We start from the raw sequence: 22,144 nt of genomic DNA, 5'->3' as shown, positions 1-22,144 counted from the left end.
GCTTTTAAAAAATCTTGATTCTGTAATATAGCAGTTATCCATCCCAGTGTTGTATTAATTCCAATTTGTATAAACTGTCTTCTGTGTTTTCATTATCGCAAGGAATGTGATGAGAGACTTTAATAAGATCCAGATGTTTGTCTGTGGTAGTCATCTAGTTAGCCTATCAAAAAAGGAATTGAAGTTGTTTGAGTATAACTTACTTTTGGTGCCCTCATGCGGGCACCTGGTAGTCAATGTGTCCTAGGTAACTGCTCGCACAGCATGCTCAGTGAACCTTTCTGAATTTTGTTAACTGTTGTTACACTTGTCTGACTTAATGAAAGTTGGAACTTTTGATGAGTGAGCTCAAGTGTCTGGTAACCTTCAGTTTGTAATATTTTCTCAGATATTATAATTTTTAATTTTGAAAAAATTTTTAAAACATCTTACTTATTTATTACTTGAGAGAGAGCTAGGTCATGAGCAGGGGGCAGCGGGAGAGGGAGAAGCAGACTCCCTGCTGAGCAAGGAGCCCTATGCGGGACTCGATCCCAGGACCCTGGGATCATGACCTGAGCTGAAGGCAGACGCTTAACCCACTGAGCCACCGAGGCATCCATTAAAGATTATTATAATTTTGGGGGCGCCTGGGTGGCTCAGTGGGTTAAAGCCTCTGCCTTCGGCTCAGGTCGTGATCCCAGGGTCCTGGGATTGAGCCCCGCGTGGGGCTCTCTGCTCAGCAGGGAGCCTGCTTCCCCCTCTCTCTCTCTGCCTGCCTCTCTGCCTACTTGTGATCTCTGTTTGTGAAATAAATAAAATCTTTTTAAAAAAAGATTATTATAATTTTTAAATAAGATTCTATTTTTTTAAGTAATCTCAACACCCAAGGTGGGGCTGGAACTCAACAACCCCACAATCATGAGTCACACACTCCAGCGACAGCTTGCCAGGTACTCCTTAAAGATTATTGACAGTGATTTTTCAAAATTTTCACTATAATTTCCTTGAACCAGATCCCTTGAACTAATTCAAAGGGACTCAAATCTGGTCAACCAAAGGCTCAGAGTCATATTCTAGGTTGATTGTGGCTCAGCTGCTTTTCCCATTCTGGTGATAATCTGTGTTATTCACCCATAGACCTTAACTTTTTGAGGGGTGTTTGGCGAGTGAGACAGTGGCCCAGTCTTAGTCACTGTGGTTTGGTGGTTAGGCGCATGGCCGGATTCAGACAGGTCTAGGTTATGTCAGCTCTCACCGCAGCCGCTGATCAGCAGTGTGACTTGGCATCCTGTGTATCTTTGCCGAGTGTTAGTTTCCTCTGTAAAATGAGTGTCTCAGTTGAGGATTAAATCAAGCCTTTAATGAGATGCCTGGCCCTTGGTAACCATGTCTTCCATATGGCCATTAGGATTCTCTTAAGACCTGCTGCGTGGGGCTGGTGAGCACACTGGGGAACCCAGAAAGAAACTTGTTTGGTTGGCCTCCTAGGGCAAGGCAGAAGTGATGGGTACAGACACCCTGCCCCCAGACCAGTCTGTTTCAGAAAGCAATGCTGGACATTCTTCAAAGGCCAGAACAGAGTATTTTGACCTTTGGCCCAGTGAGAAGAAGAGAGAGTATTTCTTTCCTTTGTGTCCAGAGAAGATGGATTATAGATGGGCAAATATATATATATATACATATATATATATATGTATGTATATGTATATGTATATGTATATACACACACACACACATATATGTGTGTGTGTGTGTAAGTATATATATATATGAATTATAGATGATGGCAGATTTCTTAGGCAGGCAGTATAGAATGAAAGAGAAGATGTCTGGCCCCTTTTTGACTTGCGGATGTGAGATGTGGTGAGTTGAGGCCTCCTAGGGGCCTCGGGCTACTATCCTGACTAGCGATAGACCAGGGTGTGGGGCTCAAAAGGAGAGGGCCATGGTGTGGGGAGTGAGGAGTGGTGTTCTTAGGCAGGGCAGGATCCTGCTCCCCTGGTTATAAGGCCACAAGACCTTGGAGATGTCCTTAACCTGCCCCCCCCCCATCCCCACCCTCAGCGCTGTGGCTTCCCTAAGATTGGATCTCTGCTGCTTGGGGCTGGAGTTCTGGCGGGAGGCCAGGAGGGCAGGTAACTAGAGCTGAGATTCTTTTCACTGCTATTCCTGGGCTGGGGCTGCACTTGGCAGGTGGTGCCAGGAATACACAAGGGAGTGCGTTGAACTTCTGACCTCAGTGGCCAGATTAAGCCAGGATCTAGTCAAGGCTGTGTCCTCTTGCAGAATAGGGACTCTGCAAGTGTTGGCTGGTTGAGTGACGCAGGGAGTGTTTAGGGCCAGGAAAAGGCAGAGGTGCTCCTGGGCTGTAGGAAATAAGTGGGGGTGGGTATGGAGTGAGAGGAAAGAAGGGGTGCTGGGGTTTAAAGAGGCCATCTGCCCTGATTGCTTTTCATCCTAGTAGGCATAAGGGAATGAGAGGTGGCTGGGGTAGGGGATCAGAATGCTGGGGTCTCAGGCTGCGATGGCACTTGCCAGAGCCTTGGTAGCAGGCTAAATTATGGGAGATGGAGGGAGGTGTCCCTAAGACCATGTTGGGGGACATGGCAAACGGTGAGACCCCTGAATAGTATCTGTTTTTCCTCTCCCTAGCACACCCACACTCCCCAGAGTCCTGGCTGGAGGAGTGAGGCACCACTGTGTATCCATGAGCCTGATGCAGGCCTGAGGCTATCATCCTCCCAGCCCCTCATGGGGCAAGGATGGGGGATGTGTGGCTACTCCTTCCACACAGTGGCCCTGGCCTTACTCGGGAATCTGGTGGCAGTGAGCCCAGCACCATGCACCTGTCCAACCACAGGAAGTGTGGGGTCTGGGGGGTTCTCCCCCGACTCAGCCTCCCTCTCAGGCTCTCTGGCAGAGCGACTCTTGGAGCTGAGCCACGATAATCTGAGTGGGGACTTTGGGTGTTGCTGTGGGATCTGGCTGTGGAGCCCTGGGGGGCCTAGGTCTCCCGGAGTGGTTGCACCTCAGCCACAACCAGCTGGCCCGCCTGCCCCTGGACGTCTTCACCACCCCAGGCTCTCTGCTCCTCCTGGCTCTCTCTCACAACCTGTTTATCATCCTGGACCCCTGCAGCCTGTGGGGCCTGGGGAACCTGGAGCAGTTCGAGCTGAGTCCCAACTGGCTGACCGAGCTGGGCGGAGCCAGGCTTGGTTGCTTCTTCTGTCTACACTAGCTCTTGCTGGCTGGAAACGGCTATGTGTGGCCTGGCCATCATGCCAGGCCCGGAGGTCCCCTGTGGCTAGGAATGAGATCAGTGTGCTGGAGGCTGAGGTCTCAGCAGCCTTGTTGGTGCCGAGCAGCCTCTCTCTAGTAGACAACTGATTGCCACACTTTAGTTTCAAGGTGCCTGCATACACCTAGATGGTGAGCATGTGGCTGCTGCTGGCCAGTAACCCCTGGGTGCAAGACTGTGACGTGCAGTAGGTCCTTGTGACCTACTGTGTCCCTGTGACCTTCAGGCTTTGGAAAGCCTGAACCACCTGTGGCACTTGTGGGTGGTCAGTCAACCTGGATAACCTGACTTGTCCTGGCCCTCACCAGTTGGGGGTGTTGCTGAGCAGTGCGGAGGCCCTTCCCTGCCTGCCTGAGACAGCTATTGTGCTGGATACCCTGGGCACCATGCTGGTCACTGTGGCTCTGGGCGTGGCAGTGCACAAGCCCAGGCGGGGCTCCAGAGGAGCTGGGGAGTGGGAGAGCCCTCTGGAGAGGGAGGGGCTGCTGCAGAGGGAAGTGGAGGCAGCAGGAGGAGAGAGACCAGATAGAGAGGTGGACGGCAGGTAGAGATGTAGATGACAAAAAAGCCTGTTCTTCAGAAGTCTTTCCAGGTGAATTGTCGTCCTGGACAGGAGTGGGAAGAATGGTGGTGCGGGGGGCGGGGGGCGGTGGGGAACAAATGGCTGTGTTCCTCTCGCAGGGCATCTGACCTTCCCACTCACCTAGTCTCTGCCTTAGCACAATGCCAGCATCCTTCCCAACCCTAGAAAGGGATTTGGCTCTTAGTACTTCTCCACAACCTTCTGGGGACTAGGGCAGTAGAAGGCAGAGACTGGAGACCAGAGGGAATTAAGGTGGGAGGGGTACCCAGGGAAGCTTCATGAATCCATCTCCTGCCCCTCCCTACACATGTCCCTGGCCACTGCTGTTGATAAAGTCATGAGGGTGGTGGGATGGGGTAGCGGTATTGTTCCTGTGGGGACAACCCAGCCAGGCTCCTACAATTATTTTACGGGCGTACACTGTCCCAGTTCCAGTCCTCAACACCTTAGCTTCCTCCTGAGGGCTCTGCATTCTTGTCACATTTGAGTTGGGAATGGGTGAGGAGATGGAAAAATAAAACCAAGGGAAAATTTGATTCTGCACTATGTACTTGTGGAAAACTTACCTCACGTGGTTGTCACTGGCGCGTGGGGGTAGGTAAACAAAATGGCCTCTAATCCAAGTTTTTTCTCATTCCCTTCGTCTGGACATTCCTCTTTCCCACCCCCACCCCAGCATATAGGTACACAGTAATCCCATTTCCTAGATGTTACATGGATATATCTGTCTCTCCCTCTTGTTTCTCTTATGCCCAGACTTTATCCCAGTGACTAAAAAATAAGATGTGAGAGGTGTTGTATGTAGCTTTACTGGCTGAGTGGGAATTTTTAATTCACATGAGGCTCCTCTCCCCACCTCAGGGAACTGGAAGCAAACAGACCCGAATTAAACGCCTGGTGGGAGTGCTTGTAGTGTCTTAACTTCAATACTGGAAGATGAATTTGTGTGTGGCAGGGTGGTAGGGGGTGCAGGAAGATAGGTGGGGGTGGCTTTGTGGTGGCAATCCTGGAGTGCCCAGAACTTTCGCCCACTTACCGAACGAATTACTTACTGACTACCTACCATGAATGAGACCTACTGGCCACATCTTTTGTTCATTTATCTATTTAACATGTATTTCCCGAACGCATCTCATCTACTAGGCTGCGAGGACATAGTAAACAGGAATCTGAGACTGTCCTTGCCCCCATGAAGCTCACAATCTAGGGTTAATCTGGTCGTTAACAAAGAATCTAAAATATATAATTGCCATTGTGCTGAGGGATTCAAAGGAAGGGTATCTGATGTTAGGAAAACATAAAATAGGGGGCTAAGAATTAACAAGGAGGCCAAAGGAGAAGCTGGGGAGGCCAGTTGGAAGCCTGCTGCTGTTAAACCAATAAAAGATGGTAGTTAGCGGGAGCATTGGAGCTGGAGAGAATAGACTGATTTGAGATGTCCCCTGTGTCCATATCGGATCTTGCTTTTTCTCTCAGGGGATAGAGGGAAGACAGATCAAACTTCTCTACGAGTGACTTAGCCAAGGGAATACCTTACTCTGAAATTAAATAGAAGAAGAGAGATTTTGTGTATGTTTACACCATCTACCTATCCCCTACTATGAGCTGGTACCAACACTGCCACACTGAAAGCACTAAGCTACGCTGAGAAGTGGATGTCCTCCCCATTTTACAGATGGGTCTTAGAAAGTGCAGGCGATATGCCCCAAGTCCGTTAGGGTTGGAGTTAGGATTGGAGCCCAGGTTTAGCAGCAAACATCAGTTCGCCCACGGCGCTGATATCCTGAACCCACTGTTCCTTCCTCTAGTCTAGTTTTCAATTTTGCAGCCACGAGGAGGGGTCCTTAAGCCCCAGAGCAGGGAGAAAGGCTGAACTCCGCAGCTGGAACACATCCTTCTGTCCGGAACTAGAGAGCGAGAGCACTATTTCCCGTCGGAAGGGAAAATGCAGTCCTCACCCCCGCCCCCGCCGCCTCGCGAGATCCGGAAGTTGCGTGTCGCATCCTGGCGCCGGCCTCCCCGTCGGGGGTGACGCCGCAGCGGACTGCCCTTCCCCAAGATGGCGTCGAAGATGGGTTCGCGACGGTGGATGCTGCAGCTGATCATGCAGCTGGGTTCGGTGTTGCTCACACGCTGCCCATTCTGGGGGTGCTTCAGCCAGCTCATGCTGTACGCTGAGAGGGCCGAGGCGCGCCGGTGAGCGGGCCCACGCGGCCGCCGAGTGCGGTGGGGTGGCGGTACGGCCCGTCCCAAGAACGGGGGTGCAGTGGGGTGGGGAAGAAGTTGGGACCCTTGGGCTGGGGAAGAATTGGGATCTCGGGCTTGTTAGGGGCCCTGGTCTGGGGCAAGGTGGGCATCGAGCGTAGTGCAGGGGTCCTGGCCGTGAGAAGGGCCTCCGGTTCAGGGGCGCAGGGGAGCTTGTGGGAACTCAGGGGGTCGTAAGGCTCTTCTCCCGCTTTATTCTGTCCTCGTTGCTTCTTCCCCTCTCCTGCTCGCAGGAAGCCCGACATCCCAGTGCCCTACTTGTACTTCGACTTGGGGGCGGCCGTGCTGTGCGCCAGCTTCATGTCCTTTGGAGTGAAGCGGCGCTGGTTCGCGCTGGGGGCCGCCCTCCAGCTGGCCATTAGCACCTACGCCGCCTACATCGGGGGCTACGTCCACTACGGGGACTGGCTGAAGGTGAGCACCTCGGCCCAAGGTGGGACTTCGCTAGGGGGCTGGGGAGCCCGAGGCCAGTGCCCAGTGACCCCGGGGCAGCTGAGTAATGCATGGTGCTAGCCAGGTGCATAGTGTGAAGCCTGGGAAGGCAGAACCCCTAGGCTTGTGGAGATTGTTACAGACGGCAAGGATGAAAGGCCCTCAGAGACCACACAAGGCTGCCTTTCAGGGCGCGAAAACTGAGGTGCAGAGATGAGAAACAGACTTTCCCAAAGTTGGAGAGTACTCCAGTACTCCCTTGGAGAGTACTGGTTCCAGCCATCTGATTTCATGAAATTTAATTAATTTAGGACGGCATGTAAATCTGAAGTGCCAGAACCTATACCAGGTGCTGCAGGTGTGTAGATAATCCTGGACAAAGGCAGGGACTGTCAGTCCAGGGGGGTGGCGGATGTGTGAACAACTACCGGACAGTGGGATCCCTGATTTTTTTATGGGATAGACTATACTCTATAGCAGAAAGAACATTGGGATTCGAGTCTGTACACCTGGAGATGTAGAGGGGGCAACTCTTGGTATCTGGACACTTTCTGTAGGACCTTGGACAATTTTAGTAATCCCCTGGGCCTCAGTTTCCACTTCTGATAAAAAGAGTTCTATTTCTGCTGCACCTGCCCACCACACTTGGAAACGGTAAGAGGGTTCATCGGATGGAAGGGGATGTATAGAGATGGGCAGTTCTGTGCTCTAGACAGCCAGGAGAAAGGTGGTGGCAGTTCCTGACTGGGGTCCCCTCACCTCGGTCCAGGTCCGGATGTACTCGCGCACAGTTGCTATCATCGGCGGCTTTCTTGTGTTGGCCAGCGGCGCTGGGGAGCTGTACCGCCGGAAGCCCCGCAGCCGCTCCCTCCAGTCCACCGGCCAGGTGTTCCTGGGCATCTACCTCATCTGCGTGGTAGGTTGGGGGGTTGCTGGTAGGTTGGCTGGAAGTGCTTGCCTGGGAGTGAGGCAGAACCCAGGGAGGTGGGCAGAATAAGGTCCTGCATATATAGTTCCTGATGGTCTGCCTCCTGGATACTGCCCCAGCCAGCTATTGGGCTCAGGGACCGTTCAAGTGCCTGAGACCTGGCTGAGGGTCCCTTCTTCCAGCTTATTGCCACCAGGGAGAGAAGAGGTTGAATTGACTGTCCAGTCCCAAGCCTGAGAGTCAGGAGAACAAGGTGGACTGGTCCTCTCGTGGCTTCAGCCCGCAGAGGACTGGGAGAGGGGGCAAAGGAGAGGTTTGGTGGGGTTCAGACTCCAGATGGGGCTCTGTTGCTTAGAGTTGGTTGGAGTTTCCTGGGGTAGTGAGTTATGGTACTCCCTAGTGGACGACCTAGGGGGAGCCAGTGTGGCTGGGGACCTGGACAGGCTCCAGGTTACTTGGCTTCATCTTGGTTCCTGGGCACCATATACCAAGTGCAGAGCTCTGTACTCAGAGGTGAGAGCCCCAGTCTGGCAGCGGAGACATGCTTCTGCCCTCCTGAGCCCCAAAGGTGAGGAGAGACAGGCCCTAACCTCAGGAGCTCCCTAGCCTGTGTCGGGGGGAGATACAGGCCCTCCTTTTAGAGAGCCCCAGGTCTGAGCCAGGAGTCAGGGGCCCCCCTGGCAGAGGCTGACTTGCAGGTGGCTTCTCAGGGCCAGCTGTCCCCAGACAGGCTCCTTAGCCTGCAGGAGAGACTTAGAGGATCGTGTGTCTTTAGGCCTACTCGCTGCAGCACAGCAAGGAGGACCGGCTGGCCTATCTGAACCATCTCCCGGGAGGGGAGCTGATGATCCAGCTCTTCTTTGTGCTGTACGGCGTCCTGGCCCTGGCCTTCCTGTCGGGCTACTACGTGACCCTGGCTGCGCAGATCCTGGCCATTCTGCTGCCCCCAGTCATGCTGCTCATTGATGGCAATGTCGCCTACTGGCACAACACACGGCGCGTTGAGTTCTGGAACCAGATGAAGCTCCTTGGAGAGAGCGTGGGCATCTTTGGGGCTGCCGTCATCCTGGCCACGGATGGCTGAGTGGCATGGGGAGAGGCCAAGATGGGCGCAGCAAGCCACCGAGGGCCACCCTGCCTTCCTACTTGCTGGCCCAGTCGTTTCTTTCTGCTTTCCACTCTGTTGGTTTGGTTCTTTGCTGTGTGTGTATGTGTTGGTAAGAGGCAGGTCTCTTCCCTGGTACCTGGGCTCGGCCCTGGGTGGGTGGGAGCCCTGCTCACGATGCCTTACAGGGCTTTTTCCTGTTTGGTAGTGGGAGACCTGAGGCCAACTGCTCCCTGGGTGTCCTGTCTCAGAGAAGGGAGTAAGGCAGGGCTTGGGTGGGGCTGCTGAGAATGGAAGACAGAGGAAGGAAGACCATGAACCAGAAGTGAGCAAATGTGAAAAATTCCTTTTTGAACCTGGCCAAGTGCAGCTAGGCTCTACAGTGCTTTCTGGAGACTGAGACATAGTGTGTGTGTTGACACGTGGTCGGGGCTGGGAGGAGCCAGGGGCCAGGTGCCTCCGAAGTCACGTGAGTTCTCAGGGTGTGCTGGGGGCAGAAACAGCACTTGCTATTGCCCCACCTTGAAAGCAGAGCAGGCCCCTGTCCGGTGTGTGCCGGGGGTAGGGCAGGCAGCGGCCAGCTTCCTGCCTCCTGCCTGCTGTTTCCAGCTCTATGGTTGGCCTGGTTGGGGTGAGTGCCCTCCCAAAGACCAGACCACACAGTCCTCCAAAAATAAACATTTTATATAGACATTTGGCTTTGCTTCTCTGTTCTCCCCGCAGGGCATGTTGCCATTGGCTGGGATTGATCTTGGGTTTCTTGAGAGACCGCATCTGGTTAAGCCCCACTTTGGTTCCCCCGTGATCTCTGCCCTGTTCTGAGGGTTCCCACAGGCCTTTGGCCGTCTCGTCAAGATCCTCCCTGTATTCTGCCTTTGATCCATCGCCTTGGTCCCTGTGTCGTAGCTTGTCTTTGCCTCCCCTTTTATCCTCCTGGTTTCTTTTGAAGAAATCTTTGGTGAGGGCAGCTGGTGAGGGGCAGGGGGGCTAGCGTTAAGTGTCCACTCTGAGGATTTTACATCTTACAGATGGGGGAAATGGAAGCTCAGAGAAGGTGAGCAGCTTCCCTCAAGCCACAGAGCAAATGCAGCCACAGCTGGATTCCAGGTCGGGCCTGTCTTAATGCCCACACACAGCTGTGCACTCCATCACCCCTCTTCTGAGGGAAGTCAGAAGCTGCTCCTGGGGTTTGGTTCTGTCATGGCCCTGCTGTGCCACGATGGTCCTCTCCCTACTTGTCCATGCACCTCCTGATTGAAAGTAGCCTGGCGACCAGCAAGGGGGCCTGGCACATCGTGGGGGTCAAAAATGCAGAATGAGACCTCTGGCTTTGGAGTCCTGCTGGCTGAGGTGTTCTCAGCAGATGGAGACAGCCTCCAGTGGGGCCTAGGGGAAAACATCCAAGTCTGGGCCTTGCTTGGAAAGAGAGCTGGGGCTGCTGTTGGTCTGGTCTGTGGGATGGAGGGGAGCCCCACTGGGGGCTGCTGACACCCAGGTGAGGGAGATGGTGACAGCATTCATCTTGGAGGCACTCCATCTCATTTAGCTCCTCTCTTCCCTCCGGGAGCCCCCTGGTTCTCCAGCCCTCAAGATCTTGCTCCCAGAAGGTCACTGCTCATTTCCTTTCAAGCGTGAGCTGACTCTCAGACAAATATTTGTGTTTTAATCAAGGCCTCCTGAAAAGTTGTAAGACCCAAAGGAATTAAAGTAAGTGGTGGAATATCAAGCAAATGGGGTGATATTTTGGATAAGGGAGCCTCAGAACAGCACGGAGGCCACAGAGACTGGCCCACCTTTCAGGTTAGCCCTGAGGAGAGCTCTGGAAGGCAAACCGGCAAGCCCCGGATCCTAGCTTCCCAAATCTCTAGACTGAAAATGGAAGGCCATCTGGTTATAGTTATGGAGCCAGTGGTGAGGGTGGGGGGATGTCTTGGACACACCCTTCTTCCTGGGCTTGTCCCCTCTTGGGCGCCCCCCTCTGGGCAGAGTAGAGTAGGAGCTGCTTCCTTCTCTGCAGATCACTTAGCCATCAAGCCTGGTCCAGCCAGCCGGTGGCTGCCTGGGATCACTTCCAGCAGGCATGACTTTGGTTCACCCTGGTTGTCCCAGGGCCTGCAGGGCGGGCAGTGAGGGTCAGCTGCCTGGGTCAGAAGCTGGCTTGCAGAAGGAGTCCGGCAGCCCCTTGGCATGGTTGACCAGCTCGTAAGAGTCCCGGATATCGGCCAGGCCAAACCAGAAGAAGATCCACTGCTTGTTGGAGAAGCTGCCATCACTGTGTTTGAAGTACCTGGTGGGGGGAAGGAGGCAGCTTTTAGGGCAAGCTTTTAGGCATGCCATCTATACATGCTAGGCACCCTGCTGTTATCTGGTTTCATCCTTATAGCAGCTGCCAAGAGCCTGGTGGTGTGGTATGCTCTTTCACAGAGAAGCAGCTAAGGCCCGGAGAAGCTAGTTGACCTGCCAGAGTCCCAAAGCTAGGGAGGTTAGACTGAGGATGTCCTTTGCTTTGCGCCTCCAGGGGAGGGGTTCTTGTTCACCTCTTGGTCTCCACACAGCTGGGTGAGGGGATAGTTGCAGAAGGAAAGAGAAAGGAGAGACCGTTATGCTGGAGATCCAGTGGGCCTGGGGTTAGCGCTTGGCCATTAGGCCTGGAATAGAGACTGAGGGATCAGGACTCTTCTAAGGACTCTGGGAGAGTCAGGGAGTGTCTTCAAGGAATCCACTGCAGTGGGACAGAGCGTGTTTAAGTGTGCTCTGCCTTTGGGGAAATCTCAGATTCCGTGTGTGGTCTGCTCCTTGGGGAATGTGGGGTCACATCGAGTGGAGCCTTTTCCTTGGGGGAAGCCCAGCCTTGGGGGTGTGGCTGTGGAGAGCTGGGGTGGGGGGGGGCGGGGGACGGGACCTACCAGGGATTGATGGGGTTGGTGACGCGGGAGCGCCAGAAAAGCGTCTGCAGGTCCCGCCGCAGGCACTCCCAGAGCATCTGGCCCGAGCCTTGGCCCTGGCGGCTGGAGCTCACCACAAACTTGTCTAGATATGGGGTGCCTCCCAGCACGGGCTCCGTGGTCAGAATGGCGGCCGCGTTGTACCTGGCGCAGCAGGGGAGAGGTAGGCTGGGACCTCTCTTAGGCCCCAAGCTGCCCAGCTCTGTCCCTCGGTCCCTGTCCTCTGGGGCCCGCAGGCTCACCCCTCAGAAACGTAGACAGAGTGCAGCCGCGGGCGCAGCGAGGCCAAGTAGTCGTCCCGGAGCTTCTTGCCGAAGCTGGCGTTGACCAGGTTCACCAGGCGGCCCTGGTCCAGGCTGTCCAGGCTGCGCACCCGCAGCATCCGCTCGGCGTTCTTGAACAGGGTCCCGGACCCTGGGGGGTGGCGCGGAGCATGAGGGGTTAGTTTAGCCCGAGAGCCAGGGCCCATCCGCTCCTGCCTGTGCTCTGCCTGGTCGGCGGAGGGGAGGGGGGTGTCCGGATACGACAGGGGCCAGTGGGACAGTGGCCCTCTTGGGAAGATCTCCACAATGAAGTGATCTCTGCGGTCAGCAGAGACACGCGCAGGATTTTCATACGGGGAGAAGCTCTCTCCTGGCAGTTTGTCCCTCAACTTCGGTCCATCGTGCGGAGTCCCACCTACTTCCCCTAGATCCGCCTGCCTCCCCCGAAACCCTGTCTCTCCGGGTCTCCGCCCCCGCCCCGCCCCGCCCCCCGGCGCGGCCCGCACCCTTGTTGCTGAAGAGCTCGGTGAGCAGCGTGGCGGCGGCGGTGATGACGGCCGAGGAGTGGTGCGGCAGGCGGCTGAGCACGTCCACGATGAGCCGCATCTGCTGCCGTTCCTTGGTGCTCACCCACTCGGCGTTGCTCACCACGTCCAGGTCGGCCGGCAGGTTCACGTTACTCAGGACCTGTGTCCAGGCCCAGGGGGTGAGCCTCTGGCCCGCAGCCGGCCGCGGACTGCGCCCCTAGCCCCCACGGACCCCTTTACCCTCGAACCCTCCCGGAGTCCTCGGCTGGAGAGGGTTCGGATCTGGGCACTAAGCCATTCCCGACCCACCCGGCTTGACTCTGGGGCCCGTCGGGGAGGCGAGCAGGGAGCCCAAGAGGGACAAAGCCCGGACCGGGGTCCCGCGAGCGGCGCCCAAACGGAGGGGATACACCTTCTGACTGCTGTCGCGCAGGCCTCCTGTGTTATTGAGGAAGATGATTTTGGTGGGCTGTAGCGCCTTGGCCAAAGCCGCGGTCACCTCCAGCGAGTCGAGGAGGACGGAGCGGCGCGCCGTCGTCTCCCCGATGGGGCACAGTATGGGGATGCTGCCGGACTCCAGGCACCACTGTAGCAGGTCGGTCTCCACGGAGACGATGCCGCCGTAGCTGTGGGGCCAGATGCCGTGCTCAAGAGGGCCCCCTCCAGGCCTGCGGGGCTGGGGCGGGGCGGGCGGCCGGGCGAGGTCTAAGGACGCCGGGCGCACGCGGGGTCCGCACTAACCTGGCATGAGGGGCGGGCTCAGCCGCGCCCAGCACCGAGCCGCCGCCGAAAAAAGGCACGGCAGTGGCAGCGTTGTGCCGCAGCTCATCCACCAGCACCTTGCAGTTCTGGGCCAGCTGTGCCTTGGCCTCCCAGAAGGAAAGGCAGCCGGAGGGCGCCGTGGGAGCGGGCAGCCCTAGGACAACCAGGGGCTTCATGTCCATGCGCTGCAGGAATGCCAGGGCGAAGGCCAAGCTGGATACGGCGCTACTGCACTTGAGTACCTCCTCGTCCACCTGTGGGGGAGGGAGCTTTCAGAAGGGGCAACACTGGCCCTGACGCCGGCAGCCTGACCACGCCCCCCCCAGCCCTGTCGGTGCCGCCTGCCCTGCCCAGGGAGCAGTCAGGCCCCATTCCTGGCTACCGGCGCCCACCTGCTCCGCCCTTTGCCCCGTTGGGTCTTGCCATCCCCTTATCTCGCATTGGTGTTCCTCCCTCTGTGCCTCCCCGCGACCTTGGACTCTATGAGTTCTTGGGGGGGAGGGGTAACTCAGGCAGCTCCTGTCCAAGTTCCCCACTTGCCATCTGAACCCATAACCGCGCCCACGGTGTGTGTGTGTGGTGGGGAGACTTCTCCAGCGCATCACACTTGGGGGATTAGGGTCCCCCAGTCTCCTCGCTTGGGCTGGGCGTGAGACTATGGGAGCAGCGCGCAGCTTCACCCGGCCCCGGCACTCGTCCGGGCACCGTCTCACCCCTTCGCGCTTCCGCTGTGCAGAGTCCGCAGCGGGTCCCGCCATGCCTGGCGACACGTCGCCAGACAGCCCCCATCCATCCCCTCGCTGTGGCACGGCCGGCGCCGGACTCCGCTCACCTCGATGACTGCGAAGGGCTTGTCTGCGGAGTGGTAGCAGGTCTGGAACTGCGTGAGCCAGTGGCGCGCCTCCCCGGGGCTGGCTCCGCACTGGTTCAGAAAGGCCTGGATGTCCCTCTGCACCAGCGAGCGGCCGGCCGGGGGCCCCGGGGGGTCGGGAGGGGCCGGGGGCGCCGGGGGCGGCGTCCACTCCTGTTCTTCCGCGGCAGGCGAGCGGAGGTCGTCCTCGGCGCCCTCGGGCCCTTCTCGTGAGGGCTGGGCCGGCGCCCAGGCGGTGCTGAGCCGGCGACCCGGGCTGGCGCCGCTGGCCGCCCGCCGTCGTGCGCTGCCGCTCAGTCTCCGGGCACCCCCAGGGCCTCGGGGACCGCGCAGCCTTCCTCCCACAGAGGTGGCCCGTAGGGCCCAGGCCAACCGCGCCGTCGCCATGACAACCAGACTGGCTGGTCCCCCCACGAGTGCGCTTCTGTCCACAGCTCCCGGCTCTGGGGGGCTCTTAACCTGCTGCAAGGCAGGGCTGGACCAGCCGGGGCGGGGCGCGGACTGGGGGCGCAGAGTCTTCTCTGGGTGCATTTGAGGAGGGTCAGGCAGGCCATGGGTCAGAGGGCGGAGCCACCAGTATCCCCCGCCCCTGGGGGGGGGAGAGAAACGGAACCCACTAGCGCGGGTCACGCGGCAGCGATAAGGGGTGGCGAGGTGTCTTTCATCTGCTGCCAAGGCCGGTTCCAGGAAGGGCTTAGGAGACCCAGGGTGGCTTTGGCGGTCTGCGGGGTTCTGGATGATTAAACGGGAGTGTGAGGAGGGCAAGAGGGGAGACTGTAAGGAGAGGTGGGGAGGAGTGGAAGGAGGGTGCAGGTGTGCCAGCTCTGCTGAGGGCAGGGATGCCTCTGTCCTATCATCTGAGGTCAAAGAAGATTGGGGTCATGAGGTTACCAGGGTTTGCCAGGCTCCAGACAGTGGGTACCACTTGGAAGAATTTTGTCATATTCTTAAATCACCCCTTATTTATTTTATTTTACTTTTTATTTTTATTTTATTTCATTACCTTGTTTGAAACCAGGCCGTCAGCTATATGCTTGAGACTGTAAGCACTGGGAGGCCAGCTTCGGTGTTCTTTTTCCTCCTTTTCCCAAACATAAGCCCTTTTTCACGAAGAACAGCGTTCAGATCCAATGGGAAAGGGAACCGAAAGGGAAGTCACCCCTTATTAGTAGGAAATTTTTTATTTTATTTTATTATTTTTTTAAGATTTTATTCATTTATTTGACAGAGATCACAAGTAGGCAGAGAGGCAGGCGGGGGTGGGGTGGGGTGGGAAGCAGGCTCCCCACTGAGTAGAGAGCCCAATGCTGGGCTCAATGCAGGACCCCGGGATCATGACCTGAGCCGAAGGCAGAGGCCTTAACCCACTGAGCCACCCAGGCGCCCCATATGAAACTTTTTAAATTTAAAATTTATCCCTGTCAAGATTATAACTAGAAAACCAGTATCCCTTGCTATCATCAGAAGAAAGCCTTAAGAATAAAGCCAGAACGAAATGTTATTCAATTCCAGCTGGCTAGTGTTGCCTGCTCTCTTGGTAACACAGAAGGCCAGCAAGTGCCCAGGGTCAGAAGCGCCCTGCAGCCTGGGAGGCTTTCTGCTGACATGTGGAATGCCAGGCACTGTGCAAAGCATTTCACATATAATAATTCATTTCATCCTCACAATGACGCCAGGATGGGTATTATTATTCTGCCCACTTTACAGGTGAGGAAATCAAGGCACAGAACAATGGGAGGGCCAAGGTCGTTCCTCTCCTCAACAGTGGGGCTGTTCTTCGAAGCAAAGCAATTCTGCTCCAGCTGCGTGCTCTTAAACAAGATTTGAAAAGGACCTGAAAACTTTCACAGGATGTGATTCACTGTGACTTGATACTGTATCCGCCTACTGCCAGAAGCACCCCCCACACTATCCGTTGTACGCATCCTGCGCTCCTGTACTGTACCGGGTGCTGGAGTCCCACACGCTGTCCTTGTAGAGGAGGAAAGCAAGTGTGAAGGAGCAGTGACTTGGCCAAGGTCACACTGCTGTTAGTGTCTCTGCCAGATGCTAGGCAACCTAAGTTCTCACTACTGCTCTCTTCTTCCTTCTATGCAGTTCTGTGCTCCCTGTGCTGGGCGTCAGGACTCTGGGGGCTCTGCCTGAACGGCCAGTGGTGGCTTGAGCTGCTTCTCTCCTGAGTATCTCAGAGGATGCTGGGGGAACACGTCCACCCTGTCCCAGGATCCCCCACCAACACCCTCATGCCTGCACCCACACGTGCGCACACACAGCACACGCAGGCACTATCCTGGGCAGGAGACTCCTGGCAGGGGGAGGGGGGAGCTGACCTTTGTGACCTTGTCCAATGACTTTTCCATTTTCCTACTTAGAAATCCTGGGTTCCCTTAGAGAGAGAAGCATGGAAGGTCTGCACCCCCTACTCTGTGGGGGCACCTCTAGGGTCTTCTGTCTCTTTGCGATTTACTCCTGCCCACCCCCTACTTCCCTACACTTCCCAGAATCCCCCAGAGGAGGTGGTCCTAGCTCCTGGGGGGACTAATCACTTTCCAAGCCCCTCATCAGCGCTCCCACCCTCCCTGGCCCTGCCCCATTCAGGTTTCCTCCTTTCCTGGTCTCTCTGCCCCAGCTCTGTCCTCTCTTCCCTCCTCTCCCAAACGTATGCCTCTTCCAGGCCCTTTACCCCTCCTCCCAACTCAGGGCCTCCACGAGGGCAAGGCTGACTTCTCCCTTCAGACGGGAGCTCCCTGAAGGCAGGGTGGATGTCTCCCTCCGACCAGGGGCCCACCCATTTCAGCAGCCAACAGCATCAGCCCCCTTTCCCGTGGGCTGGTGGGGCAGACAGGGACTGGGGAACTGCTTCCCACTGCCTTGGGCTTTAGCCCAGAGGGCTGTGTCCCCAGGCAGCCAATGGGCCCAGGGATACACTGAGTAGATGATTAACTCTAGGCCCAGTGACCCTGGGGGCACTGTGTTCTCACTGCCTCTCTCTCTGGGGGAAGGCCAGCCTCTGGTTGGAGAACTGGCCCTGCTTTGTGGAGGAGATGAGTGTGGGTGTAATGAGGTCAACACCCCCACCTGACCCCACCCCTCTGAATTGAAGGCCGACAGGATCCCTGTGGGTCTGGGTTCCAGCGTGAATTTTCCTCATTCCCCCTGAAGCAGGCCGTCGTTTTGCTTTTCAGAGCAAAGCTTGTTGTCATTGTGCCCAGAATCAGGCTCCTGTCTTCTCACCAGGCCCTGGGTCATGGAGATGCTGGGAACAGACACAACCTGCCAACCCCTCCAGACACTTCCCCTCAGCACGGGCTGCAGCCTTGAGCATGGGAGCTGGTTTGAAGGGCAAGCCGTCCCTCCTACTAGAGCCCTCCTTGGCTGCCCCTCAGGAAGGCAGGCGTGGAAGTGACAGGAATCCAGGCAGTTGAGGGGCCGGGATGACAGCTGATGATTCCAGTCACAGCACTTGAGGGGAGATACACACACACACACAGTATGCAAATGTAACATCCCACACCATCCACTGGGCTGCACACAGAAACACAGATGTCTAGACACACAAGTGTATGGAGATCCACAGAACGGTGGAGACCCACACCACTCGTTGTCACACAGGTGTACACATAGCGAGATGCACATGTACAGGCACAACAGGTGAACAGAGAGACATGGGTCCACCCAGACACGCATTCACATGCAGAATTATGCCAATTTACATGCGCAGCCACCGTGTCACTCATAGGAACACAGACACGTACACGCAGGCAGGGGCTGAGAACACACAAAGATACACCCAGCTGTTATCAGTGACAACTACGGGGACACCTAGATCTGGAGGCATGAATGTATGCGGACTTTTGTGTGTGTGCGGGCACACGCACACTCACACACACACGCACACACTGCATACAGAGGAGTTAGAGGCAGACACCCCCCCTGAGGTCACACTCGTCTACCCACAGACAGAGGCACAGAGCCATACTCATTCACACACCGTGATGGGATCTGCCATGGACGAAGTGGCCAGTAAACATTGAAGGAAGGAAGGAAGGAAGGAGAAGACAGAAGGAAAGAGGTAGGACCCTGTGGAAAGGGAAGCCTGGCTCTGTGGACCCTGTGCTGTGGGACTGGCCCAAGGACTACCTGACAGCCCCACGGTGGCCCTCTCCGTCCGTGGGGAGGCAGAGCCCAGTGGGAGAGAACAGAGGCCTTGATCAACCACAGTTTTGTGAGCACGTATTATGTGCCTGGTCGTGAACGGGGCGCTCTGAGGATGCAGTCCTGTTTCCGTGGCTGGAGATCAGCAGGCCTGGTGCTGCCACTTCCTTGGTGGCCAGGGTTTGGCCAAGGCACTTAACTTCTCTGGGCCCCTGTTGTCTCCCCTGTAAAAAGGGGGGAAAGAGAATAAAACTTAATCTCATGCGTAGTAGTGAAGACGGAAAGCTCTCCATGGGCACGCAGTCAGCCAAATCCACACTGTGGGAAACCGTAGGACAGACAACCTGGTTTCCTCAACAGGTAAATTACAAGGAAAAGAGTAAGAGAGAGGAGGGCAGAGTAGATGAAAAGGTGTGGTTTTTTTTTTTATGGATTCTATTTTAAGTAATTTCTATACAACCCTGAGATCAAGAGTCATATGCTCTACTGCCTGAGACAGCCAGGGCTCCCCCCAGAAAGGACTGATTGATTGATTGGCTTATTGATTTTAGAGAGAGTGAGTGCAAGCTGGGGGAGAGGGAGAGGGAGAGAGAGAATCTCAAGCAGACTCCACACTGAGTGTGGAGCCTGTTACGGGGCTCAGTCCCACGACCCTGATCATGACCTGAGCCGAAATCAAGAGTTGGTGGTTTGGGTGCCTGGGTGGCTCAGTTGGCTAAGCATCTGCCTTTAGCTCAGGTTATGATCCCAGGGTCCTGGGATTGACTCCAGCATTGGGCTCCCTGCTCACCAGGGATTCTGCTTCTCCTTCTATCCCTCCCTACTGCTCATGATCTTTCTCTCTCTCAAAAAAAAAAAAAAAAAAGAGTTGGCAGCTTAACTGACTGAACCAGCCAGGTGCGCCCCCCAAAAGATGTATTTTTAAATTTTTAAAATTTATTTTTAAAGGTTTTATTTATTTATTTTAGAGAGCGAGAGATCACGAGCAGGGGGGAGGGATAAGAGGAAGAAGCTCTCTGCGATGTGGGAGTCGATCCCAGACCCTTTGATCATAACCTGAGCCAAAGGCAGACGCTTCATACAAGCACCCCCCAAAAGATGTATTTTAAAAGTCTCTTTTAATTCTTATTTGAATTCTGAATCAAACAAGCCATAAGAAATGAGACAATTGGAAAAATTTGATCACAAAGGATATTTGATATATTAGTTTTTAGGTGTGCTATGATTGTGTGTTATGTTTTAGTGTACATCCTGAATATTTATAGATGAAATGATAAGATGTCTGGCATTTGCTTCAAAATAACCCTGGAGTGGGGAGGAAAAAGACACAAGGCAGAGGATCAAAAGGTAAGAGAGGAAAAAAGTAAAAAAAAGAAACAAAAAACAAAACCCTGGAGGGGACAGGGCGGCGTGGGGGAACAGAGGCAGTAAGGCTCACTCTGAGTCGGGAGGTGGTATGTGTTGAAGCTGGACAGTGGGCACAGGGGATTCATTACACTATCCTCCACTGTGTATGATTGGACAAATGAGAAAATTCAGGGAATCCCCATAGGTGCAAGTTAGCAGCCTGACACGTAAACTCTCCATAAAAGCAAGCTTTCTTCTTCTATGAGTACTTTTCCTTCAAGGCACAAAAATGTGAAATATTAAATAACTCCACAAATACATAATTTATGGATTGAAGAATTTTGGTTCCAAGTGTGCCATGAGCCTCTTGTCCAGCAGGGGGCTCCCTACTATCTGCTTCTTCTGGCTCCTGCCCTGGGGGTGTGCAAAAAGGAGGAAGCTATCCCCTCCGTGTAAGGGAGATGTTGGAGCCCTGTTAGCATTGGCCAGAGACCTTCTCTCGGAGGTGAGAGAAGAAAACACACACACACACACACACAGAGGGAAGAATCCGTCCATAACCCTATGATGGTTAGAGTCTTTCTACAGTCTACAATCTCTGGGGACTGGGGGTATTTAGGAAAAGGCTACTGTCTTTTTAATTTAATTTAACTTATTTATTTGACACAGAGAGAGAGATCACAAATAGGCAGAGAGAGATGGGGGGAAGCAGGCTCCCTGCTGAGCAGAGAGCATGATGCAGGGCTGGATCCCAGGACCCTGAGATCATGACCTGAGCCGAAGGCAGAGGCTTAACCCACTAAGCCACCCAGGCGCCCCAGAAAAGGCTACTGTCTTGAAGATCATGATGGCAGGCTCTTGGTCAGATAGGTTCTAAGCACACGAAGTCAGCGTGATGATTATTACAGAGATGCTAGGAGACAGATGTTAGACAAGTGGAGATAAGATACTTCCAGGGCACAAGTAGAGCCTAATGGACAGGTCGAAAAGGGTTCTGGAGCTCGGGAGAGAGATCAGGGATGGGAGAGGCCCTAGCTGTGGCCACCAGCTGCTGGCAGTGTGGAGGCGGGGAGCTGCAGAAAGCAGAGAGCACAGTGGAGAGGTAGAAGGGGACCACCAGGAGTCACCTGGAATCCATAGGTGGAGACCGTTCAAGGAGAAAGGGACAGCCCGCAGCATAGATGCATCAAAGCCTGGGAACAGGCCAATGATTTAACTTATCGGTGACTTTCCCATTCCAGTGTGTGTGTGTGTGGGGGGGGAAGGGTGTAGGGTGGGAAAGCCAGGTGGCAGACAGTTGGGGAGGGGCCTGGGATGAGCCCACTGGAGCTCCGGGAACTCCGGGGGACTTGTGGCTGAAGAAGCAGAGCCTCCTTATTCGAAATGTGGTTCTTCACATCACCTGGGGGCTGGTTGGAAATGGGGAATCTGGGGTCCTGCTCTAGGTCTACTGAATTAACATCTGCATTTTAATGAGGCCCCCAGGGGATTCTTTGGGCGTCAACATCTGGAAAGTACTGGGGCAGAGATGTGAGCTGTTCTCAGGAAGTCAAGAGAGGTGGCATTCGATATGGGGAGGTCCCTCAAGAGTCTGAGGTCAAGGAGGAGATGGAGGAAGACGTGAAGGCCCTGGCATGGAGCTGAACTTGGGGCTGTTGTGTTTATGGCTTCGCGGGGTGTTGTGTGGGACTCATGGGTAAGGTTAGGGGGCATAGAGCTGGGTGGTACTTCTCTGACCCATGGCTGAGGGCTCCCAGGGGGTTACCCATCTGTGTGTTCCAGAGAGGAAAGAGGAATGTGCAGAGGTGAGTGTGTGTGTGTGTGTGTGTGTGTGTGTTTGAGGGTTCTGGCATGTATGAAGGGTGAGTTGTGGAGCGGAGCTCATGTATATCTTTTGTATGTTTTTGTGCTTTTATAAGTTAGAAGCCAAGAAATGGAAGTTTCATATGGTCCATCCTAATACGTGCGTGTCCCAAGGCGAAGTTGATGTGTAGGCAGAGAATTGTGGAGTATCAGGGCTTAGGAAACTGTCCTAAGGTTGAACAGCCCGCCTGCTGGACTTAGGAAACTCACGGCCCTACGCGACCTGTCCTCCGGGGAGAAGGAACCCCGCAGATTGTAATTACACACTATTGCCACGAGAGGGAGGTGTCGGCTCGGCCCGGCGATTCGAGGACCCGGTGAGCTCCCAGCGAAGTTACAGCGATCCGCTCCAGGAGCCGAGTGAGAACCGGTCCCGGGCAGCGAGTCTGGGGGCCGACTCTTGGTGCCTTTGGGCCCAGGCTTGCCGCCCCTCCCCCCGGGCTCTGGCTAACCCCCACCCCAGCCAACGCTCTTCCAGAGCCACCCCATCTTCGGACGCCGCTCTCCCATCCCGACACCCCCAACCTTCCTGCAAGTCGACCAGCCCCGGGGTGGGGAGGTGAGGGAGTGAGGATGCAGCCAAAGGGGGAGTCAGGGGCAAAGGCGTTGAGGGGAGTGGGAGGTTTTATTGGGGGCAAAATTGGGAAGGTGGGGCTCAGGCGTCCTCCGTCGGGACACACGAAGGGAGCGCCCACTGTGGACCGCCAGGGTGCTGGACGAGTGGATCCGGGGACACAGGGCTCAGCCCTTGCCTTGATCTGGAGTCGGACGCCGTGGTTTCGAGTCCCGGCCTCAGAGAGTGGCCTCGGGCTGGCTTT

General features: G+C 55.4%; 2 protein-coding genes across 2 annotated transcripts; one reads left to right on the top strand and one right to left on the bottom strand.

The window, feature by feature from the left end:
* The first annotated feature begins 5,905 nt into the window (after nt 1-5,905).
* Nucleotides 5,906-9,284, top strand: TMEM101 (transmembrane protein 101). The gene is made up of 4 exons (XM_080825936.1): nt 5,906-6,059; nt 6,362-6,542; nt 7,330-7,476; nt 8,264-9,284. Exons 1-4 carry the CDS (start codon nt 5,923-5,925, stop codon nt 8,570-8,572), a joined length of 774 nt encoding a protein of 257 aa, XP_080682062.1. The 5' UTR covers nt 5,906-5,922; the 3' UTR covers nt 8,573-9,284.
* On the bottom strand, nt 9,260-14,475 carry NAGS (N-acetylglutamate synthase). The gene is made up of 7 exons (XM_080825935.1): nt 13,923-14,475; nt 13,070-13,344; nt 12,741-12,954; nt 12,308-12,488; nt 11,781-11,952; nt 11,500-11,682; nt 9,260-10,880 (listed from the first exon to the last, which is right to left on the bottom strand). The coding sequence occupies exons 1-7, from the start codon at nt 14,346-14,348 to the stop codon at nt 10,727-10,729; spliced, it is 1,605 nt and encodes a 534-aa protein (XP_080682061.1). The 5' UTR covers nt 14,349-14,475; the 3' UTR covers nt 9,260-10,726.
* Nucleotides 14,476-22,144: the final 7,669 nt, after the last annotated feature.

Source organism: Martes martes (assembly GCF_963455335.1).
Source record: "Martes martes genome assembly, chromosome: 16".
Classification (NCBI taxonomy): Eukaryota; Metazoa; Chordata; class Mammalia; order Carnivora; family Mustelidae; genus Martes; species Martes martes.
This window is presented reverse-complemented; position numbering and strand designations above follow the sequence as displayed.

Excerpts from the sequence above, each read along its gene's own strand:
- TMEM101 (XM_080825936.1), top strand. The coding sequence starts at position 5,923 with ATGGCGTCGAAGATGGGTTCGCGACGGTGGATGCTGCAGCTGATCATG. Across the intron at positions 6,543-7,329 it reads ACTACGGGGACTGGCTGAAG|GTCCGGATGTACTCGCGCAC; the intron begins GTGAGCACCTCG and ends ACCTCGGTCCAG. Across the intron at positions 7,477-8,263 it reads GCATCTACCTCATCTGCGTG|GCCTACTCGCTGCAGCACAG; the intron begins GTAGGTTGGGGG and ends GTGTGTCTTTAG.
- NAGS (XM_080825935.1), bottom strand. The coding sequence starts at position 14,348 with ATGGCGACGGCGCGGTTGGCCTGGGCCCTACGGGCCACCTCTGTGGGA. Across the intron at positions 13,345-13,922 it reads AGCCCTTCGCAGTCATCGAG|GTGGACGAGGAGGTACTCAA; the intron begins GTGAGCGGAGTC and ends CCTCCCCCACAG. Across the intron at positions 11,953-12,307 it reads CGAGCTCTTCAGCAACAAGG|GGTCCGGGACCCTGTTCAAG; the intron begins GTGCGGGCCGCG and ends GCCACCCCCCAG.